The sequence below is a fragment of the Mastigoproctus giganteus genome, chromosome 9, assembly GCF_048544385.1.
Source record: "Mastigoproctus giganteus isolate SK-2022 chromosome 9, ASM4854438v1, whole genome shotgun sequence".
Taxonomy (NCBI): domain Eukaryota; kingdom Metazoa; phylum Arthropoda; class Arachnida; order Uropygi; family Thelyphonidae; genus Mastigoproctus; species Mastigoproctus giganteus.
Genome location: NC_143583.1, coordinates 32483930 through 32502590, shown reverse-complemented (window position 1 = coordinate 32502590; position 18661 = coordinate 32483930). Strand labels below are relative to the sequence as shown.

Below are 18661 nucleotides of genomic sequence, written 5' to 3'. Positions count from 1 at the left end.
GCCTCATTTATGAAGGATGTACAGTTGCTAGATCAAGTACAAAGAAGGGCAACAAGAATAACTTGAGTAGGCTCAATACTGATTGCGTTCCAAACTTGAAGATATATTGTGCAAACAGTATAGGTGGAAGAACCAAAAGTTGGTGACATAGAGCAGATATCATCTTTTAAGGGCACAATAGGTATATAGATGATATAGTTGTACACGTTGGCACTACTTGTAACTGCCAACTGGAAAAATTAACGAATCAATGATTCTCAGCTCCATCTTTAGGGATAGAGCTTGATCTCTCCATAATTCTGTCAGATCAGTGACCAACGTTTTAGCAATTGCCTGTCGTCTCTTTACACTCTTTACTCTCTACATCATTTGAGCAGACACTTTTTATTTATTCTTCACCCTAAGTAATCAAATTCATCAATTTCTTTGATATCTTGCCCATTAACCTTCACTTTACTTTGAACCGAGATTATCACCAATCACCATAATTTTAGTTTTACACACATTCAGAAACAATTCTTTTTTTTTCTTACTTGCTTCATATACTCTCCTCAGAGTTTCTTTAAGATGATCCTTAGAATTGCAAATTAGCACAGTATCATCTGCATAACAAAGGTTTTTTTCCCTTCAATACTCCAATTTTGATGCCAGTCTCTAAATCTTCCAAAGCCTCATGCATGATACCTTTGGCATAAAGATTAAAAAGGTGAGGTGACAAAATACAGCCCTGCCTGACACTGTTACCTATTGTGAAAATGTCTGTTTTCCATGTTGGTTCTCACAGTTCCTTCTGTTCCTGGTACAGTAGCTTAATCAGCTGAATTGTGTGGATTAGGAAACCCATATTAGTCATTGTTTCCCATAGTTTCTCACACTGAACACAATCAAATGCTTTTGCATAATCTATAAAACACAAAATGACTGGAACATTGAATTCTTTGCATTTTTCAATAATCAGTTGTAGACTGAAGATCTGATCTCTGGTTCTTTTGCCCCTTCTGAAATCTGCTTGCCCTTTTGGCATTTCTTTTTCAAGTTTTCTTGGGATTCTGTTTAATATGATTTTAAGAAGAATCTTGCTAACATGAAAAATTAGGCTAATTGTCCTGTAATTTGAATCAATTTTCAGATCTCCTTTTTTTGGTAAGGGAATGAAAATTGATTTCTTCCAAAAAGCCATCATCTGTTTCCCAAATTTTTACAATCATTTTATAAAAAAACTCGGCACCCTTCACACCTGTAGCTTTAATCAATTCCGTTGGGATTTCATCAATTCCAAAGTTTTGGTCAGCACTTTTGTCTTTTGGTTGCTTCGTTTGTTGTGGTATTTGATTTCTTCACATTTTCGATTAATATAATCCTGTTTGTCTTGGCTTAAACAGTACTTGATGACTTTGCTTAGTTCTTGATACTCTTCATTTCCTTGTACACCCTGGGCTTTTGCAGTTCTTCTCTGTTTAATAAGTTTAAAAGTAGCTTCTCTAATCCATGGCTTCCTGATCTTGAACCTTTCTCTAATGAATCTATTTGCTGAATCCTTAATAATGCTTTTTTGTATTTTCCCACATTTCCTCAAGCAGCATATCATCATCTAGTTCTAATAGAGCTTGAAAACAATTGCCTGTTTCAAGTACATAATCGTTTGGAATATTTTCTACATCCAATCATCTAGGGAAAACCTTATTCATGATCTTTTTCAGCTTCAGCTTGAGAAGGATGAGGAGTAGCTCATAATCACTGCTACAATCTGCTCCAGGAAGTGTTTTTGCTGTGATTATACTGGAACGCCACCTTTGCTGCATAAGGATATAATCAATCTGATTCCTTGTTTTATGATCAGGAGATTTCCATGTGTAGGGGCTTTTCGGGTGCTGCTGAAAGCAGGTGTTACATACAAGACTGTTCAGATGACAAAATTCAATTAAACTTTCACCCCATTCATTTCTAGTGCCAAGACCAAACCTACCACATTCTGGACTAGAAGAAACTGTCTTGCCCACTTTTGTATTAAAATCAAAACTTGCTTTTTTGGGACCAGATCAAGAGCTGATTGGAGTATCAAAACTTGCTTTTTTGGGACCAGATCAAGAGCTGATTGGAGATTTTCATAATAAATGTCCCTATCTTCATCTGTGGATGTTGATGTCAGTGCATATGCAACTAAAACTGTGAGATTTACTGGCTGACTCTGAAATCTAACTGTCATCATTCATTCTAAAAATTAATCTAAATTTTTTTAATCTCCAGAAACATGAGTAAGGTAGCCCCAATGCTGTGTATTTAGAAACACAGTGTTTGGTACATGATCAGGTGTAGCCCCCTGATGAAATACCTGATCTATGTACCAATTTTTAATTTTTTAAAAATTTTATAATTTTTAAAATTTTTAATTCTTTAATTTTTATTTTTGAATTTTATAATTTTTATCTCTATTACCCTCCCCTCTTTTTCTTTCAGCTTTTGTACATATGATTAGCCTGTTAATTTGACATTAATTCAGACTTAATTCTACTTAATGATTTTTTTTTTTTTTTTATAGATTCTTAACATTCTTTCTCTCTTTTTTTCTCTTCAACTAGGCTTGGCATTTTGTGATTAATAACTTCTCCATCTATATTTATTTTTATTTTATTTTACTTTCATTTGTAACATTTATATATATATATATATATATATATATTTTTTTTTTTTGTATAGTTTAAGTATAATTAGTAAAATAGGTAAGCTACAGCATTATATGTAGGAAACTTTATTTAGGAAACTTAGGAAACTACAGCATTATATGCAGGAAATTTTATACTACAACTGTACTAAATGAACTGAATAACAGTTCTACCTACAAATTGGAGGCCATTAACTGTAGTACGATTATAAAAAAATTACTGGATATGCAAAAAAGATTAAAATTAATTAACCTTATCACCAATTTTCCATATATATATTGTATACCAAAATTCCATAAATCACCCACTAGTTTTAGATTTATCACTTCCTGTAGGAATAGTTACTCAAAAATTCCACATAAAAAACTAGTAGAACTACTAAGTATTATTTTTAAAAATATAAATAATTCTAGAATTATTCTCAACAATAGCCCCATTTTAGAATATTTAAACAACAATAATCATGCGACTGAACATATCAATACCTATGACTTTAAAAATCTGTTTACTAGCATTCCACACAACAGTTTAAAATATGTGTTCAGTAACTATTACACAGAATATAATAATATATTGCCTTGCATGCAACAATATTGGAATGACCTAATAAATCTTTGCATTTTCAATAGCTATATCTACAATGGTACCAATATATATAGACAACATACTGGTATTGCCTGGTTGCCAATCTTTACCTGCATTACTTTGAAATAAAATTAATAAGGAAATAACTATGTACAGATACATTGACGATTTAATTGTATTCAATTATCCTAACTTTCTCACCGAAATTTGCAGCTATTACCCGGAGGAACTAGAAATAGTAGCTACTAATAAGAATAGTACTAAAATAGCCACATACCTGGACATAAACATACAAGTACAAAATAATAAAATAGATACCCATGTTTACAACAAGCGTAATGCATTTGGATTTAAATCCACTGACCTAAACAATTGGCATTCAAATATCTCCATAAGGATCCACAAAAATATTATTTTGTCACAGGGTATTAGAAGAATCAAAATATGCAATAATGCAGATAATATAATCAGCACTCTTATAGATTTTTAGACATAAGCTAATCGACAATGGATTCCAGGAACGTTTTATTAATATAAATCTACATACAGCTATTTTGATAGCTTTAAATAAATACAATTTTCATCTTAACCAGCAATACATCATAGCCAAAGTTTTGCAGCATTAATATTTTACTCTCCTTATTGGTACTTATTCTACTACTGTATTGTTAACTTTAGCGGTATCTACAGAGCCTATACATATGTACATAATTAGGCACTGCCTCAGGAGCAATACTAATATAGCTTACGCTCATTGAAAAAGTTGTACCTATATTTGCTTCTGAGGTAGTAATTAATTCATGGCTTCCCACTTAGCCATCTTTTTCTACTGAGAACCTTATATCTAACTATTTTTTCACCTCTTAATATAATACTGAATTTTAGTGCCATATGCCGAATTATGCTATTGGCCCCTTTTTTGCTATTAGGCTTACTTTACTTTATTTAATTATTTCTCAACTAAATTACATGTCAGAACTGCGAGGGTGCTGGCATCTGCTAACATTGGATATAAATTAAGGGAGGTAAAAAGAGGATTATTGTTCGTGTGGGGACTAACAATATTCAGCATACACGGCCTCAACATCTGTTGGAGAAATATAGGACTATGCATAAAAAAATGCCACAGGTTAGGTCACAATGTGTATGTGTCTGCAGTTCTGCCCAGACACAATAGGAGGGACTATGCTGTGAAAGCCTTGTGGATTATCTCATTTTTATCAACATGGCCTGCATTTGTAGGTAGTAATCTGTTTTGTAGAGATGGTATTCATTTGAACAAAGATGGTGCAAGGATTTTTGCCAGTATCATTGAGGATACCCTAAGGGTTCAGGGAAACTGCTAATTGGGGAGGGGAGAAGGGTAATTTAGATCCCTGTTTATTTGATGATATGGATCAAACCCCAGGGGCTCACATCTGGTGAGTACGGGCTTGGCACACCCAGGGTCCTGAGCTGGATATCATTATTCTTCTCTTTCTTGGTGATTTCCTTCTACTTATCTCTCCCTCTCTCAGGGTAACTCGGGGAATTTTTTTTGGCTGGTGCAGCATAAGCCACAGGCTTCCTTGCACCATATAGCTAATAATAATAATAATAATAATAAAAAATTACCACGTGCACTACAGCGTGTTCTTTCTTATATTTCATTTTCGTGGTAAGTTGTACTTTGCCTAATTAGTTTGATTTTCTTAACGTAACTTTTTACCACGATTTAAGCATGTAGGAATTAGCCTTTCCACAGTCCGATACGTTTCCATAAAATACATTATATTATCATATTTTGTTTCATTATACTTATGATATACCAGGATCTCTTTCTATAAGGGATGGGAAGTTACACTCCCGGTACAATCAGACGTACATTTGCATTATAGCTTTCCCTTTACTTTTATCTTTTACTATCATATTCTATTTTTCTTACCTCATGAACTATTAGAGTAATTCGAGGGGGATTGAGGTACTATTGCTATTCTTAAACCTTGAATCCGTTCTCCTTTTTAGCTTATGCTCCTTTTGTACTTATTAATATGATATTAATTGAAGGATATTGGTTCTCATTTATTTCTCTTCTTCCTTAATGTATGCTTTTGCTGTCTTAGCTATCAATCGGGCTAAAGTCATCCAGCCTGTTAACAACAAAATTGTCTAACTTTAATTATACCTATCCATTTACCTCATTAATTGCCTTTTGACCAGGTTAAACAGGCAGATGATATCAGAAACTGATAGCCGGGTTAATTGTAGGGGACATATTGTAAGGGTTAGCCCTCGATAAAGTCCCTTTCAATGTGTCCTATTACCTATAATTGACTTGACATATATTATCATTATGTTTATTAATTGTTTTATTTTTACTTTTGCTTTGACTAATGATCATCCTTTACTAGGTTTGGCCTCGTGGACCAGTTATGGCTATTATAGGGTTAAGTAGCAACCAGCTTATCCTATATGAAATATATCTTACCTATTTTATAATTATACTTAAACTATACAAAAAATATATAATAAGACTGATGTAATGTTCTATCTAGATATGTATAGATGGCATTAATTAGTTCTTGTTTAGTTAACTTTACATAAGTTATTTATTAATTTTATATATTTTATATATATATATATATATATATATATATATATATTATTATTCTTTTGTATTATCATTCTATTGTGTCTTAATCTGTCTTTTGTGCATCGTTAATGCCATTGTTATTGCCATGTTGGCCAATTGAACATTATACGTGCCAGTGTATATACATTTACAATAGTTCAATTTTCTTAAATACTGATGTTTTTTACAATAGTTCGATTTTCTTAAATACTGGTGATTAAATACTGGTGATTAGATACTAGTGAGTAGACCGGCGTTAATACAATACTGGTCTTTAAGCTAGCCTTGTCTCGGTTATCTTAAATTCACATGGCCTATTCATCATATCTGTTTATTTGTGATCTGTGAAGGTTCATCCGAAGGTGGAGCTCTGTACTTGTTTGTCCAATGTATTGTATCCCACATAACCTGCATGTAATTAGGTAGATTACAGAATGTTGGCACTTCTGTAGAATTTTGATGGTGTATGTTGTGCATGTAGGGACAGGTTTTACAGAGTTTGCTGTTGCATTTTTTGAATTTGAGTTGTTTTATTTGTTGTGTGTGTAGCCCGATATTTTCATTGTTTAGACGTTTTAGGTTATTTGCTTCTTTTCTCCCTAGTGGTGTGGCGGCATTGTATGCTAAGTGACCATTGTTATGAAGAGATGGGTCCCGCGTGGTCATTTTCGGTCCCGGGGTGCCATTTATGCTGTGATACCCATACAGACGGCCTCCGTAGCCGAGTGGGCAGGAGCGGGAGTGCAGTAGCACACGCTCTTTGAGTAGACCGGGGTTCGAGCCCCTGACTGCTGAATACGGTCGATCTGCCAACCCGCACTGGACCAGCGTGGCAGACTATGGTCCATTTCCCTCAGCATGAATTGTTAAGGAGGCTTCCACCCTGCAGTGGGTTGATAATGGCTGCACTTTACTTTTTTTTTACCCATACAGCATGTTATTTTTATTTGTCTTAGCGTCCATGTTGTTATCTATTGTGCATTTTGTAATTAATTTAAGGCCCTTTATGTATGTTCCGTAATACCTATAGGTAGGAATTTTTTATGCTGTTTCATTTCGTATTTTATTTTTAAAATCCAAATATAGTGGTTTTATTTAATTTCATCTCATTTTTTATTTTTAAATTTCCTAATATAGTAGTTTTATTTAATTTCTTTATAGCTTTTTCTGTTGTCCCAGTAGCCGTTTTAGCAATGCTTGGGTACGAACAGAGTACTTATTATTATTCTTTTGTATTATCATTCTATTGTGTCTTAATCTGTCTTTTGTGCGTCGTTAATGCACAAAAGACAGATTATATATATATATATATATAAATATATATATATATATATATATGTATTATTCATTAGATTTGCACAATTAATTTTTATATCTTCAGTCAATGAATTTATTCATAAGGTGACACTGATTTCTTACGTTTTAAAATTTTTGCTCCTGCATTTCAAAATTTAACATATCATCTCTTTATTCATATCCAACCCATCAGTTATCATTCTGATGGTCAAACAACAATTTGTTGCCACAATTTCTCATTCAACTCTTCCTCATTTCGAGAGGTTGACTGACACCCACTTCTTGTGTCATCACAAACATCATCACAACGATCTTTGAACTGTTTATACCATTCAAACACATAGGTAAGACTTAATGTTTCATTATCACAAACAGTCATAGTAACAAAGGCATGTGATGCAAGAAAGCCAGTATGTCAGTTTATGTAGCATCAGCCAAAAAAAAAAAAAAAAAATTCACACATCCATTCCCTCTAAAAGTTTGTCCAGTTCCTCCTTGAATTTATTTAAGCTATCAATTTCCATGACAGATGGAAATTTGTTCCAGCAATTAACCACCTGCTGGCTAAAGGCAAATTTCCACACATCTATTCTACAGCTGACTTTCCTCAATTTGAATTTATGCTCCCTTAGGTTCATAATCTGAACAAGTGTAAGAATCCCATCAGAATTCAGCATATTCAACCCATTCAAGGCTTTATATAACTCAATCAGGTCGCCTCACAGGTGCCTAGTTTCTCTTGGTAAGAGGACCTGCTTCATTCCCATCACCAATCTTGTTGCCCTTCTCTGTACATGCTCCAGCAAATCTACCTTCTTCCTAAAATGAGGCCTCCAGACCTGTAAGCAGTACTCAAAGTGTGGTGTGACCATTGCCTTATACAAAGGAATAATCACCTCCTTTTCCCTGCTAGCAAAATTCCTGTGTGTCATTGACAAAACCCCATGACCTGCTCAAGCAGCCTGTCTGCATTGTTCAGAAAACTTCATATCTGACTGCACAATTACTCACAGGTCTTTTTTCATTTTCTACCACCTTAAGTGTAGGACCACATAGTTGGTACGTTTCTCTGGGATTACTTCTACCCATATGCAGTACTTTGCATTTGTCAATGTTAAACTTCAGTTGCCACTTCCCAGCCCATCTGCCCAAATTTTCTAGATCCTGTTGCAGTAGCATACTGTCATTAACAACCCTGCCAACCTTTGTATCATCTACAAAGTTAAACATTAATCCTGATATACCTTCATCAATATCATTCATAAATATACAAAACAACAGTGGACTCAACACTGAACCCTGTGGGACTCCACTAATAACATCAGTCCATGAAGAGCAGCACCCATTTATTACCACCCTCTGTCTTCTCCCACTCAACCATCCTTTTATCCATTGTAGCAACTTACCCTTAATACTATTCTGCTCCAATTTGTACAGTAGTCTTCCACGTGCAACAGTGTCAAAAGCTTTCCTGAAATCCAAGTATATGATATCAAAATTATTTTTGCATCCAGTTCCTTTGTAACCACATCATAGTATCCAATCAAATTTGTCAGACAAGACTTTCCTTAACAAACCCATACTGTGTCTGAATTATTGCTGCAGATCTAGATGATCCTGCAATGCATCTTTAACCAGTGACTCCATTATTTTTCTCAGAACAGAAGTTAAACTAATTGGTCTGTAATTACTTATGTCCCCCTTCAATCCCCCTTTGTGAATTGGGGATACACTCGAACATCTCCAGTCCGTGGGGACTTCCTTTGAGTCCAAGGATGCTCTCATAATTATGGCTAAGGGTTGCTTAGTTCCTTTGCTGCCTCCTTTAATATAACTGGATATATCCCATCCACCCCAAGAGCCTTTCTTATATTTAACTTCAACAATTTTTTAACAATTTAATTCAACAATTTCCTCCACTTTGCTTTCAGTTATTACAAAATCATGAAGCACCCTGTTAGAGTTTGATAAACGTCTGTCATTTTCCTCCCTTAATAACTCCTCATATGTGAATACAGATGCAAAATACTCATTCAGTTTGTCAGCCATCTGAGCAGGATCATCAACAACAACATCGATATTTGTTGCTACAATTTCTCATTCAACTCTTCCTCATTCTGTGAGGTTGACTGACAACTACTTCTTGGGTCATCGCAAACATCCTCACATCAATCTTTGAACTGTTTATAAACACACACAGGTAAGACTTAATGTTTCTTCACCATAAACAGTTTTGATTTTTAACATTTCATATGTTTCTATTGCAGATTTTCCCAGTTTTAAAGCAAAATTTTAAAGCATTTTTTTGTTGCTCCATTGCAAAACTGTGACACAGAACATTAACACTATAAATGAAACTGGCTGTTGCAGTCTGTCAGCCTTCTGGACAATCTCTGTACCAAACCATAACACCATCTGTTTGGAAGAAGTTTAACCTACTACCACTTCCATTTATTTTAAAACTCATCAAACATGATTGCAACAGCACCAGTCTGGGAAATTTATATCCATATTATATTATATGGTGTAAGGAAGCCTGCGGATTATGCTGCACCAGCTAAAAAAAAATTCCCACGTTACCCTGAGAGAGAGAGAGAGAGAGAGAGATGATATCCAGTTCAGGACCTTGGGTTTGCCAAGCTCATACTCACCAGATGTGAGCCCCTGGGGTAAATATTGCTAACTATATAAAATGCTACATATTACTATATTTCTTTCTATATAAAAATCTGTTGTGCACTGCATTATTTCAGTACGATTATCCATCCTCAGATTCACTAAAATCAATAGTGTTTTATGTATTTTACAGATAGAACACAGATTAAACTTCCTTTTTAATGACTATAAATTAGAGTCCTCCATTACAATTTTCAAACTATATTTTAATGAAATGAATTGAACTGGGTATACCATCACAGCAAACTGAAACTAAAACATTTAATAAAACAACCATTTAATAAAACTAATTAATGTAAAAAATGTATCATTTATATCTAACAGCATTTACCTCTTGACCACGTGATTGTTTCAATAGGGTATCCAGCCACATGGCACCGAAGCACCAAACTTTCTCCAGCAACAGCAGACACATCCTTCATTGGACGGATGTTGGGCAAACCAAACACATTGAGCCGTGCACCATGGCTGATTGTGCCAACTGAACTCCGTGCATGGCACTCGTACTCTCCACCATCTTCCACTCTCACAGAAGTAATATTTACATAACTTACAACACGACCTTGCAATGTAATATAATCTCCAACACGAAACCTTTGATCTTCTGGTAATAAAGAACCATCCAATGTCCATGTGATTTGTGGCATAGGATTTCCAGAAGCAACACACTTTAAAGATACAAATGGTCCCGGCTGCAAAGTTTCCCCAGAAAATGCAGAATGGAAAACTGGTGCTGCATCTTCAGAACAGCAAGCAGCATGGAAAAGAATAATACAATTATAAAGAATCAATTTTAAATCAAACTATATATAGATGATATTGTTTTGCCTAATAAATTTGTTTATAATAGATTCTCATTAGGTTCATTCAAAATGCAAGCAAAATACAATATAATGCTTCTAATAACAGATTAAACAACTGCACTCCAATCAATTTTTATAAGCAAAAATGCTCAAGGTCATTGAAACAAGTGGGAAAGAAAGCTTTACAGAAAACATTCCAAATAACCCAACCATGCAAGCCAATTTTAATTATGTTTAAATGCAATATTGTTTATTCTGTTATCAGAATTAGTTATTTCTCACATATGTATTTCTCTAAAGAAATTAAATGGTATACTGAAAAATTCTTATGATGAGGTAGTAAAAATTCATGCATCATATGAGTCCGATCATCATTTTAAATGTTGCTCTAATTTCAGCACTTATAAAGAGAAATATATTCACCAAATTGTCAATATTAAACATCTAAAACAATAACATGATATTTTAGCAAAGAAGCAGGCTGTAGAAAATAATGCTACTCTGCATTATTCTTTTTTTGCTTTTAATTTCTGGGAACACTGCCATCCTTCCCATGAGATCAGAGCTTGGGTTTAGACTCATTTTAAAATGAGTCTAAGCAAAAGCCATTTTTAAAATGACCTAAAAAGAGTCATTTTAAAAACAACTATGTTATCCATGAAGCAGCTTAAAGTTTGCTAATATCTTCTTAATCAAACAACCAAGAAGGCAATCTTTTATTCACTAAAAAACTCTAAGCCATTGTTGTTACTGGTTTCAGAACTATTTGGCACCTTATTAGACAAAAGATAGCCTAAATTAGCAACTTGTGTTGAATAGTGAATAAATGTATCAAATCTAAAAGTGCAGCCCAGCAAGGTGTCAAAGAAAAACTTCAAGTTAAATATATAACTTTCATTATGTCAAACAAAACAACCCATATTACTGGGCTGCACCAGCTCACTGCAACCAAAATTATAGGGATTGTATTATCTATATAATGAAATTTAAGTAATGAAGCCAGCATTTTTGTAAAGAAGCAGACTACTATTTTAATTCAAGTACTGAAACAGTTTAACAACAATAGTGTAAATTAAACTGGTGAATATCTACTAAGAACATCAAGTTGTGGCTTCCACCCAAAATTGCCCATCAGCAGACATATTAAATTCAAAGAGAAGAATTAATGTGGAAAGCATTGATACTGATCACGATAGGTCGGCATCAATTTACCATACTATCTAAGAACTAATGATGATAAACCTACTATATTATCTAAGAACTAAGCAAGCCATTTACACATGTCCTGAAAAGAACTGTCAAATCTGCAACAAACGTTTTTAAATAGTCCTTGAATTTGTTTGATGATATGAAGACATTGCAGTAGACTCCTTAAAGTTAAATTATGCATTTTATTTAGCCATTAAGATTAAATGATGCCACCCTCCCCAAATCATTGCTACTGACTATTTAACCCTGAAAATTCTCAAAATTATGCTGTAGTGAGATCTGTCTTATCAGATTAATGTTAATTCTTTGTTAATGCAAGAAAGCAAGCTTATGCAGCATCAGCCAAAAAAAAAAAAAAAAACCTACTTCCACTTCACCCCTCTGTTCGTTCAAAATACCTGTCCAGCTGAGCCTTAAACTTATTTGGGCTATCAACCTCCACGACAAGGAATGGAAGTCTGTTCCACCAACCAACCACCCGCTGGCAAAAGGCAAATTTCCGCATGTCTATCCTACATCTGTCTTTCCTCAATTTGAATTAGCATTAGCATTAGTAGAGGCATTTGATGCAAGAGAGCAAGCTTATGCAGCATCAGCCAAAAAAAAAAAAAAAAACCCACTTCCACTTCACCCCTCTGTTCGTTCAAAATACCTGTCCAGCTGAGCCTTAAACTTATTTAGGCTATCAACCTCCACCACAAGGGATGGGAGTCTGTTCCACCAACCAACCACCCGCTGGCTAAAGGCAAATTTCCGCACGTCTATCCTACATCTGTCTTTCCTCAATTTGAATTTATGCCCTCTCAGGTGATTTTTCTGAGCTAGAGGAAGAATCCCATCAGCATTGAGCATGCTTAAACCATTCAAGGCTTTATACACCTCTATCAGATCACCTCGCTGGTGCCTAGTCTCCAGACACTGTAATTTGCAAAACTTAAGCCTTTCTTCGTAAGGGCACCCCTTTGTTCCATTCACTAATCTTGTTGCCCTTCTCTGTACTCGTTCCAGCAGCTCTACATCCTTCTTGAAATGAGGCCTCCAGACCTGTATACAGTACTCTAGGTGTGGTCTGACCATTGCCTTATACAATGGAATAATCACCTCCTTATCCCTGCTGGAAAATTCCTGTATATCATTGACAATACTCCATGAGCTACTCTTGCAGCCCGTCTGCACTGCTCAGAGAACTTCATATCTGCCTGCACAACCACCCCCAAGTCCCTTTCATTCTCTACCACTGTCAGTGTAGTACCACAGAGTTGATACGTTGCTCTGGGGTTGCTGTTTCCCATGTGTAGTACTTTACATTTGTCAATGTTAAACTTCATTTGCCATCTCTCAGCCCATCTGCTCAACCTTTCCAGATCCTGTTGCAGCAGCATAGTGTCAGTAGTGTCCTTGACAACCCTGCCAACCTTTGTATCATCTGCAAACTTGGACATTAAGCTTGATATACCATCATCAATATCATTTATAAATACAGAAAACAATAATGGACCCAACACTGAGCCCTGAGGGACTCCATTAATAACATTAGTCCACGATGAGCAGTGTCCATTAATTACCACTCTCTGTCTTCTCCCCCTCAACCACCCCTTTCTCCATAGCAGCAATTTGCCTCCAATGTCACACTGCTCCAATTTGTGTAGCAGTCTTCCATGTGCAACAGTATCAAAAGCCTTTCTAAGATCCAAGTATATAATATCAAAGTTATTCCCTTCATCCAGTTCTTTTGCGACTGCATCATAGTATCCAATCAAGTTGGTCAGGCAAGACTTCCCCTTAACAAAACCATGCTGTGTCTGAGCTATAACTGAAGTCTTGTCTAAATGATCCTGCAGTGCTTCTTTAACCAGTGCCTCCATTAATTTTTCTGGAACAGAAGTTAAGCTCACAGGTCTATAATTACTTGTGTCAGCCTTTGATCCTCCTTTGTGCATTGGGGTCACATTTGCACATTTCCAGTCTATGGGTACCTCCCCTGAGTCCAAGGAAGCTCTCATAATTATGGCTAAGGGTTTGCTTACTTCCTTTGCTTCCTCCTTTAATATAACTGGATAGATCCCATCCACCCCGGGTGCCTTTCTTGTGTTTATCTTCAACAGTTTCTCCTCCACTTTACTCCCAGTTATTTCAAGATTCTCTAGCTTACTGCTAGAGTTGAATACACCTCTGGCATTCCCCTTGCTGAATAACTCCTCATGTGTGAATGTCGATGCAAAATATTCATTTAGTTTGTTAGCTACCTGAGCAGGATCATCAACAGTTGACCCATCAATATCAAGTGGACCAATCTGATTCATCCCCTTCCTTCTAGAATTTACATAAGTAAAGAACTCTTTGCTGTTTTTCTTTGCTTCTCTTGCCAAGGATTTCTCGTAAACTGCCTTCGCTTGCCTGACCTCCTTTGTAACTTGGTTGCATATCAACTTGTATCTATCATAGGCTTCTGTGTCATGTGTTAATTTGTAAGTATCCCATGCATTTTTCTTCTCTGCCATATGCCTCATTAGTTCATCTGACATCCATTTTGGCCTAAACCTTGAACAATATTTCTTAGTTGGTATGTAAAGCCTAGTAGCTTCCAAGATAAGTTCTTTGAATGCTTCCCATTTTGAATTTGCTGTTGGTAACATCATCAGTTGGTCCCACTGTATAGAATTTAAATACTGTCTTAGTCCATCGTAGTTGCCCTTACGGAAGCAATAACCCTTCCCTTTACCCCTAATGGTAGTTACCTCTTTGATTAAATCCCACTTCAGCACACTGTGATCACTGCCATCTAGTGGTTCATTTATCTGCAGATTCTTAATGCATGAAGAATCACTGCTGATAATCAAATCAAGAGTATTACTCCCTCTAGTTGCCTCCCGAACATGCTGATGTAGAAAACAATCATCCAATAAATCCACAAAAGCCCTGCTAGTGTGTGAGTAACCAGCCCCCAAATTCCAGTCAATATCTGGGAAATTAAAATCTCCCATTATAAGACTCTCTGATTTACTGGCCCACTCTATTTCCCTGTATAGTTCCTTATTATACTCATCAGAGTCATTAGGCCTATAGCACACTCCTACTCTCAATTTTGATCTCCCAATGCTTATGTCACACCAAACTGACTCAACACTGCACTGTCCAGCGATGTCGACTGGCTTCACTTCCTTGGTTTTTATGTGTTTCTTAACTAATAGCATAACCCCTCCCCCCTTCCTATCCTGTCTATCCTTTCTGTAGACGTTGTACTCCCCAAATTGCAGTTCTGCATCCCTTATATCTGTGTGACACCACGTCTCTGATATCCCAACAATATCTGCCTTTGATGTTTTGAGCAATACTTCAAATTCATCAAATTTATTTACTAAACTTCTAGCATTGGTGTACACACAGGTATACCTGCACCTGTTTCTATTCTTAGCTACCCTAACACAACCCATGTGTTTACTTGTACCCCAATGGCTCCCAGCAGTCTCTGAAATACCATGCATCTTGTTTTTCAGGCTTCTGCTCATTCTAATAGAAGCAGTGCAAGAATCTCTTTCACCTCTGGCAGTGGCTACTGTCTCTATTGGTCTTTGTCTCCCCCCAAGCTAGCAGTTTTCCAACCCACCTAACACTGCCTCGATAGCATCAGCAAATATTCTTGCACCCTTTCTATTTAAGTGTATCCCATCCCTGTAGAAGCAATCTCTCCTGTTAACAAGTACAGTCCAGGCTGAAAAAAATTCTACCCTTTGAGCCTTGCACAATCTTTCCAGGGCCGAATTGATCGACAAGGCTCTCATCATATACTCCCTCCTATCGTGTCTGGGCAGAATTGCAGACACTTTCAAATTCAACCCTAATTCTCGGCTTTTGTTCAACAGTGACCTGTACTTGTTAAGTAATTCTGCCGGTCTCCTACTCTTAATATTATTAGTGCCAACGTGTACAACTATATCACCTTTTGTGCCCTTAAAAGATGATATTCGCTCTACAACGTCATCAACCTTTGCCCCTGGCAGACATACCCTGGTCCTGTTCCACCTACCTTTTTTACAAAGCATGTTCCCCGTTTCCCTGACAATAGAGTCACCAACAACTACTAGTTCCTTCGGGACCAGCGCATTCTGCCTTGGGGGTTGTCTCTGTGTCACACGATGCCCAAGTGCAAGCTCTGGCATTGATGTGGGCAGCTGAGAGCTTGATGGGCCCCTCAATTTAGTTTCTTCGAGGGCATCCACCCTGTCCTTCAAGCTCTCATATAGACCAACAAGAATGCCGAGTTGTTGCCTGATATCGATACACTCCTTGCATCGCGCACACACAAAGACATCCCCCTTGGCAGTATCATGTCCCGTACCCGATTGCTCTGCAAACATCAAGCAAACAGTGCATTTTATAAGGCTGTGAGTCAGAGGACAACTGCCCCCCTCAGTTCTGCTCTGAGCCACAGCACTTCCATTAGCTTGAGCCTTTTGCTTTGCTGCTCTGGTCTGAGTCATGATTCTATTAATTTATTATAATTAATTATGTTATGTTATTAATTATGTTAAATATAATTAATTATATTACGTTTGTAATCTAAGTCGTTATATGTATTTATTTAAACGTACAATTTAACTGCTAACGAAATTCAACTAACGCTATCTAGTACGGTATATAACTATCGTATCACAAAGGCGGGAAAAATTAGGAACGGTAGCGGAGTTGAAACACATGGAAACCTTTACCGATACTTTTATGTAATTACAAGGCCGAGTAAAGAATAAATACACCAAATTAATCAGAAAATCACAAAATAATGTTATACTACTAAATTTAAATCAAAAGTTTTAGAAAAACAATAATTTCAAATCAATAAATAAGAAAAATCCACTTAGCGGCTTTGAACACGACCGTCTCTAGTTGCCTCGTCAGCAGACACTCCACTTAGAGAAAAAGACTTCCTTTATGCCCTCTCAGGTGATTATTCTAAGCTAGAGGTAGAATCCCATCAGCAATGAGCATGCTCAAACCATTCAAGGCTTTATACACGTCTATCAGATCACCTCGCTGGTGCCTAGTCTTCAGACACTGTAATTTGCAAAACTTAAGCCTTTCTTTGTAAGAGCACCCCTTTGTTCCATTCACTAATCTTGTTGCCCTTCTCTGTACTCGTTCCAGCAGCTCTACATCCTTCTTGAAATGAGGCCTCCAGACTTGTATACAGTACTCTAGGAGTGGCCTGACCATTGCCTTATACAAGGGAATAATCACCTCCTTATCCCTGCTGGAAAAATTCCTGTATATCATTGACAATACTCCATGAGCTACTCTTGCAGCCCGTCTGCACTGCTCAGAGAACTTCATATTTGCCTCCACAACCACCCCCAAGTCCCTTTCATTCTCTACTACTGTCAGTGTAGTACCACAGAGTTGAAACGTTGCTCTGGGGTTGCTGTTTCCCATGTGTAGTACTTTACATTTGTCAATGTTAAACTTAAATATAAATATATATCTTCAATATAAAGATATAAACTTTATATCTGTATTAGTGTGATGGACAATAAAAGAATTTATATACATTAGTTTCTCTTTTTCAATATAAAATATATACAGGATCATTAACAAAAAGCAACAACACTTTTTAATATATTTATTTTTTGATAATAATTTTCTCACCAAGAAATATTAATAATAAGTAAATAAAATGCCATTTCCATATCTTTAATGACACCAAACTCATCACGGCAAGCCTAAAAAATCAAAAAATATGCACAATTCAAAAGTGTTGCCTCTTTTCTTGATGACCACTGTAAATATATATATAAATAAAATAGAGTAGGCCAGTAAATCAGATTGTCTTGTAATGGAGGATTTTAATTTCTCAGATATTGACTGAAACTTGTTGGTTGGTCATTTACACACTAGCAAGGCTTTTGTGGATTTATTGGATGAATGTTTTTGACAGCAGCATGTTCGGGAGGCAATAATTTCAAATCAATAAATAAGAAAAATCCACTTAGCGGCTTTGAACACGACCGTCTCTAGTTGCCTCGTCAGCAGACACTCCACTTAGAGAAAAAGACTTCCTTTATGCCCTCTCAGGTGATTATTCTAAGCTAGAGGTAGAATCCCATCAGCAATGAGCATGCTCAAACCATTCAAGGCTTTATACACGTCTATCAGATCACCTCGCAAGAGTATTACTGCACTATCCAGTTATAGTGCAGTAATACTCTTGATCTAATTATCAGTAGTGATTCTTCATGCATTAAGAATCTGCAGATAAAGGAACTACTAGGTGGCAGTGATCATAGCGTGCTGATGTGGGATTTACTCAAGGAGGTAACTACCATCAGAGGTAAAGGGAAGGGTTTTTGTTTTCGTAAAGGCGACTACGATGGTCTGACAGTATTTAAATTCTATACAGTGGGACCAACTGATGATGTTACCAACAGCAAACTCAAAATGGGAAGCATTCAAGGAACTAATCTTGGAGGCTACCAGGCTTTACATACCAACTAAGAAATATTGTTCAAGGTTTAGGCCTAAATGGTTGTCAGATGAACTAATGAGACATGTGGCAGAGAAGAAAAATGCATGGGATACATACAAATTAATGGGTGACATGGAAGACTGTGATAGATATAAGTTGGTCTGTAACCAAGTCACAAAGGGGTAAAGGGAAGGGTTTTTGTTTTCATACAGGTGACTACAGGTGTCTCAGACAGTTTTTAAATTCTCTAGAGTGAGACCAACTGAGATGTTACCAACAGCAAATTATAAATGGGAAGCATTCAAAGAATTAATCTTGGAAACTACTATGCTTTACATACCAACTAAGAAATATTGTTCAA

General features: G+C 36.2%; 1 protein-coding gene across 1 annotated transcript in view; it reads right to left on the bottom strand.

Moving 5' to 3' along the window:
* Positions 1-18661, bottom strand: part of LOC150080136 (cell adhesion molecule Dscam1-like) — a 1047872-nt gene that overhangs the window by 772184 nt on the left and 257027 nt on the right. Inside the window, 1 exon segment of the mRNA XM_090381929.1 lies at positions 10163-10570. Coding sequence (XP_090238055.1) covers positions 10163-10570 — 408 coding nt within the window.